This window comes from Sapajus apella, unplaced genomic scaffold, assembly GCF_009761245.1.
Source record: "Sapajus apella isolate SASKATOON/1434 unplaced genomic scaffold, GSC_monkey_1.0 scaffold4289, whole genome shotgun sequence".
Lineage (NCBI taxonomy): Eukaryota > Metazoa > Chordata > Mammalia > Primates > Cebidae > Sapajus > Sapajus apella.
This window is the reverse complement of record NW_022441215.1, coordinates 1-5862: the sequence shown is the minus strand read 5'-3', so window position 1 is coordinate 5862 and position 5862 is coordinate 1. Positions and strand designations below refer to the sequence as shown.

Sequence of the window (5862 nt, the reverse complement as noted above, 5' to 3'; positions counted from 1 at the left end):
ATTTCAGACACGCACTCATAAAACAGAACAGTAATCTTAGCAAGTTATGGGTTGCAGTTGGTTCTTGAGCTTTGTTTTCTCTTCTTAAAACACCTAATTGTTGAGTTGAAATCTGCGTATCCATAATTCATTAAAAGAAAATGAACCACCCAGCAGCATTTAATACTCTCAAAATGGTGTGTGATCACCGCCCATTTGCTCTTAGTCAGAGTCACCTCCGGTCTGACTGCAACAAGTCATTCGTTCAATCAATATTGCCTTCTTGACCTGCCATTCCCTTCTTCTTTCATCTTTCCAATTCACCCCATCTGCACCTGGCCACATTTCTGTGCATAGTTCTGTTTCCAGTCGCTGCAAGATGCACTATGTGAATTTTCAGATAGAAATGTCCATGGCCAAAGTGAGGGGCTAAAAGGACATCCCCTTGAAACTGACTTAAGAAGACAATGACTTCTGTTTACAGTAGAAATAAAGGAATCAAAAATCACAGAGGATCTTACAGGAGCTCTCCCTGATACAGAAGACGTCTTTGTATATACAAATACAATATATATGTATACAATATGTATGTATGTGTATTTTAATGGAGTCTCATTTCTGTCACCGAGGCTGGAGTGTAGTCACACAATCTCAGCTAACTGCAACCCCTGCTTCCAGGGTTCAAGCAATTATCCTGTCTCAGCCTCCCGAGTAGCTGGGACTACATGCATGCACCATCATGTCTGGCTAATTTTTGTATTTTTAGTAGAGACAGGGTTTCACCAAGTTGGTAAGGCTGGCTTTGAACTCGTGACCTCAAGTAATCTGCCCGACTCAACCTCCCAAACTGCTAGGATTATAGTCGTGAGCCACCATACCCTGTCAAACAAATATATATATATATATATATATATATACATATATATATATATATATATATATTTATGTTTATATGTTGGACACAGGCATTTCCCCAAACATGTTGTGATCATCTTCTTGGAGGGCCCCTTGAGGACATTCTCACATAAACCTCCGTTGCAGTAGTAGAACTGATCACTCATCACTTTTTGTTATTAAACATTCTCTGCTATCTCACCCTAGGCAGTATAAAGCCCTGGTTCACTCTCAGGCAAAAGAGCTGACCCAGTTACGGCAGAAGTTACGGGAAGGGAGAGATGCCTCCCACTCACTGTATCAGCATTTGAAGGCCCTCCTCACTCCTGGTGACCCTGACACGTCCCAGGGTCAGGACCTCCAAGTGCAGCTGGCTGAGGGGCACAGGCTGGCAGAGCGTCTTGTCAACAAGCTCAGCCCAGGTAAGGTGGAACCAGGCCCTGATGACACAGAACCCCAGGCTTATAAAAGTCCTCAGACCTCCACACCTCCACAATGACACTTTTATGGATAATGTTTCTTTCCACTAAAAATTTATAGCCATGATATGACCAGGATTTCCTGGGCAAAAACAGGAATGGGTAACCCATGGGGTTGCAGGTCACAGGATTGCAAATTTCCCTCATTTCTTGCTGGAACATGGTCTTTGGGGCAAGAGGCAGCATCTGTCCAGTTTTAAAGGACAGGAAGGAGGCTGTGACAGGAGGAAGCTTGTTAGAGTAAAAAGAGCCCTGCACTGAGAATGAAGGTTCCCAGGCTCTATCTTCAGCAATGTCTTTAGCAACTGTGAGGAACTGATGAATTTATCCTTCCTAAGTTCCTGTCTCTAAATCTGTAAAGGCAAACCAATTGTCTCTTGCATTCAAATGTGGGAATGCTTACGACTGTATTTCATGATGAGATAAAGCCCCTTGCTGTGTGGTGTTGGAGAAGGCAATTGATGTGGGGGCATTTGGTGGTAGGAAGTGGTCTAGACTGGAGTACTCCCCATGGAGAAAGTGTCCCTGGGTAGTACTGTGGAAGTCACTTGGAGGGCCCATGATGTCCCTGATGTATGTGGGACATGAAGTCCCCGGAGTATTGTGGGACAAGTTTGTTTGTCCTGTCCTAAGAGAAAGATACAGGTTGTAATGCAAGCTGTGACAGGACGCAGAGCCTGTGCCTGGGTATCAGAACAGTGGCAGGATTGGGGAGACAGCTGCTGAGGCTTAGAGAGAGGCAGGACAGGACTCCAGTGACATGGGGAGCAAGAAGTCTTTTCAATATTTCGCCACATCTTGATGGTGACCCTCCAGGTCAGAAACACATTCCCTCATGGATCAGGAGAACATGCCAGGGCATATTTTAGAGATAAACAGGAGAGTTTTCAGTACAATGCAGACCCATACATGGATGTTCATGTCTCAGTGCACATAGGGCTAACTGTGCTTCCAGTAGGTGAAGTGGGAAATATCTGAATAGACACTTCTGTATTTGTAGAAAGTGATGAAGATGAAGATGAAGATGTTACAGATGAGGAGGTCGAGAAAGCACAGCAATCACCTGCCCCCAGGTAACACTGAATAATCAGGAGCGGGTAATGGGTGGTAAAATATGAGAAAGATCTCAGAAAGAACACAGGTGGGTGAAGGTAGTCACAGATTGTAGATACAGGATACAGACAGCTGCAGAGTGAACTGATCTCATGCACTCACCAACAAGGGAATAGCCCTGTAGACATGCTTGTCTATTGTCTTCATGGCACCAGTAAGCATGACCCTTGATATCCTCACTAGCCCTAGGGACTTCCTGCACACGCATAGGAGACCGGTCCTCCCTTGTAGTGAAGCCAGGATGAGATGGAAAGCTGCTTTCCACATGGTTGTCCTTAGACTCTTGTTAGGGAAGATAAATAATACAGAGACAACAAGCAGAGGAATTAGGAAGCACCTACCAAAGTTAAACACCAAGAAAAGTGCCCAGGAAAACTTTACATTTCACATCACAATGTTAAATTAAAAAAAAAAAAAAAAATACATGGCATGTCATCTCCAGAGCCTAACAAGGCTCAGGCCCGTGTATTCCCTTGGCCACAGCATGTTAAATACAACCCAGCTTAGACGCACGGTGTGGCAGCTCTCTTTGGTTCTGTGTGAGTGCTGTGAAGACTGTACCATACAGAAGCAGCTGAGCCTCTGCCTTCCTCAGCTCCTTTCTGTCCAGTGCAATGAACACCAGCTGCTCTCTTCCTCTCTGGTTCCCAAGGCAGCTGTGCTCTGTTGCAGATAAAGGAGGATTTCCTGTTCTGTCTTCAATGGAACCTCCCCTTTGCTTTCTGGGACCACTACCTTACGCCTCCCGTCAAAACCAGCTGGGAACTCCTGTTGTCCAATCCCTCTTGGTGTAATGTTTGTCATTTCTATCCTACCTGGCTCATCAGGGGGTTGCAGAAGACTGAGGAAAAAGAAGTCCCTCAGGACTCACTGGAGGAATGTGCTGTCCCTCGTTCAAACAGCCACGGCGCTTCTGACTTCAACCAGCCTCACAGGAGCGCCAAAGTCACATTTAAAGGAGACAAAGTCGACCCTGCTCTGGTTATAGATAGTGAATGTTCTCAGGATGAAGGGGAGGAAACTCCAAACTTTCTCCCAGGTAGCCTCGATATTCTTTGTCCCTCATACCTCTGTCTAGGCTAAGGAAGATCAATTCTGAGGACAGGCTGTATACAAACCTATTGATTTGAATTGGAAACTAGGATAAAGCTGTGGGCAGTGGCTCACATCTGTAATTTCAGCACTTTGGAAGGCCCAGGTGGGTGGATTACTTGAGTTCAAGTGTTCAAGATGAGCTTGGGGAATGTGGTGAAATCCATCTTTACAATGTATACAAAAAATTACCCAGGCAAGCTGGTTCACAACTGCAATCCCAACTACTCCAGAGCATGAGGTAGGAGAACCATCTGTGCACAGGAAAGTGCAGTGAGGCATGGCTGCACCACTGCACTCCACCCTGGGTGACAGAGAGAGACCCTGTGTCAAAAGTAAGAGAAGGAATGAAGGAAGGAAAGATGGGAGGAAGGGGGAGGGAAGGAAGGAAGAGAAGGAAAAAAGGAGGGAGGGGAGGAGAGAGGGAGGGAGGGAGGACTACAATGGAATATTTAATATGAATACAAGAGGGTCAGATAGCTTTCCAATTCTCCCAGACCCCAATATCAGGTAAGTGGACCATAGGCAGGTGGGACAAGTTCATAGCCACCTGTGTACAAAAGGTGTACAGGAGGTATCTGTCATGCCGCCTAGCTCAGTTCCTATGTCTCTTGTCATGTCTAAGGATGTAATTTGTGCCCCTGCACAATGTCAATGGAGTTTCTGTGCTTGTCCAAGGTCACTATGGAAGACAGCCTGGCCTATATATCTAACGATGTTGTTTCCCTGGTGTCATTCTTTTCAGTGTCAGTCTTGGTCTCCTTTGAGTCAGCTTGTCTTAGCTAGGCAGTCACCCTGATACCAGGAGAAATATAAATTTCTCTAACAATTCATCGACCAGAATATATAGTGAGATAAATCAGTATTGCAGCAACACTTCTGAAGAATAGTAAGGGCCACTTTTGAAGACCATGGGGAAAAGTTTTGTTTAACTGTTTGCACAGAGTTAGGTCAGAGGATATGTGATTAAGATCTATTAGATGAGGGGGATTCTGTCCCATGGATCTGGAAAGCAGGCTCATCTACTTCTGAAAAGACTCGACCTAGAGCACATTAGAATCTTGCTGTCAGAATATCACATTCTTACAATGAGGATATTGATGTCTCTGTGCTATGACTGGACACTGATTTGGTCTTATGTGAAGAGTGATTTGCTTACTGTGACCTGCTGTTCTGAATTTCTTTACAGGGAATCAAAAGGATCACGAGGAAGAGGAAGGGAAAGCTCCAGTGTCCCCCAGGTAACTGTAGATTTGTGGGCCGTTAGCTCAATAATGACACCTGGAGACCATGGATCCAGGAGAAAATCGGATGGGAAGTGATGAATAGAACAATCTCATCTATCCATCCAACTGAAAATCACCCCTTTAACAATGTTGTCTTCTTTATTGTGGTACTAAAATAGGTTTCATTTCCTATTCACTCTCAAGCATCGAAACCCACAATCAGTTGAGCCAGGTGAACTGTACAAGCTCAGGGATTTCCTGATCTCACCTTATGTCTGCCTCTTTGGCATTACCATGTTTGCAAGTATTTGATAGTAGGAAAGGGAATGAAAATAGCTCATGTCGTGCTCATAATTTTGAGAACAAGTGATGTTGAGGATAAAGGAACTCTTTCTGTGAAGATTCAAGAACCTGTATTCAATTGGCCTCTGATGCCAGTTTCAACAAAATGTGCACAGAAGGGCTGAAAGCACCGTGTCCTGGCAGTTTCCCACAGGGATCGCTCCATCTCCTTACTCTAAAGCTCATTGTCTGCACAGTGCATGAGCACATGCCGCTGTGCCTCCTGCTTGAGAGAGGGAAGGATGGTTATGTCTCTCTGAGGGCACAGTACTTGTCTTCCTCTGGCCTCACCTGTGGTCCTCCCTATGGAACCAGCTAGCTGCATTCATGTTGGTCCTGTCCAGTATTTATGCTATGTGTTCTTTACTCCAGGCTGAGCCAGGAGCTGCCAGAGGTACAGGAGCAGGAAGTCCCAGAGGACTCCTTGGATGAAATTTACTTGACGCCTTCAGTTCAACGTGACCTGTCTGACTGCCACCAGCCTTATAGCGGCACCTTGTCCTCATTGGATGATGAGCTCACATGGTCTGCTCTGGATGTAGCCTGTGAGTACTACAGCCTGAACGTCATACATCTCCAGTGTATTCCCAGGCAGCCTCCACATGTTTCCTTTCTGCATCTTGTGCTGCTGAGACAGACTGTCAATGCAGCCAGAGCATCTACACTGAGCCTGTTTTCAATCTGACTCTGGTATCCAGCTATGATCATGTACATCCAGAGGGTGAAACTTCCTCTAA

At 45.4% G+C, this 5862-nt stretch overlaps 1 protein-coding gene across 1 annotated transcript; it reads left to right on the top strand.

The window, feature by feature from the left end:
* Window positions 1-1020: 1020 nt before the first annotated feature.
* Window positions 1021-5670, top strand: LOC116547717 (putative neuroblastoma breakpoint family member 5; the record flags this gene model as incomplete). Its single annotated transcript, XM_032273571.1, has 5 exons — window positions 1021-1295; window positions 2353-2425; window positions 3293-3504; window positions 4747-4798; window positions 5498-5670. Coding segments are annotated over 5 exons (785 nt in total), but the record flags the coding sequence as incomplete, so codon positions are not given.
* Window positions 5671-5862: the final 192 nt, after the last annotated feature.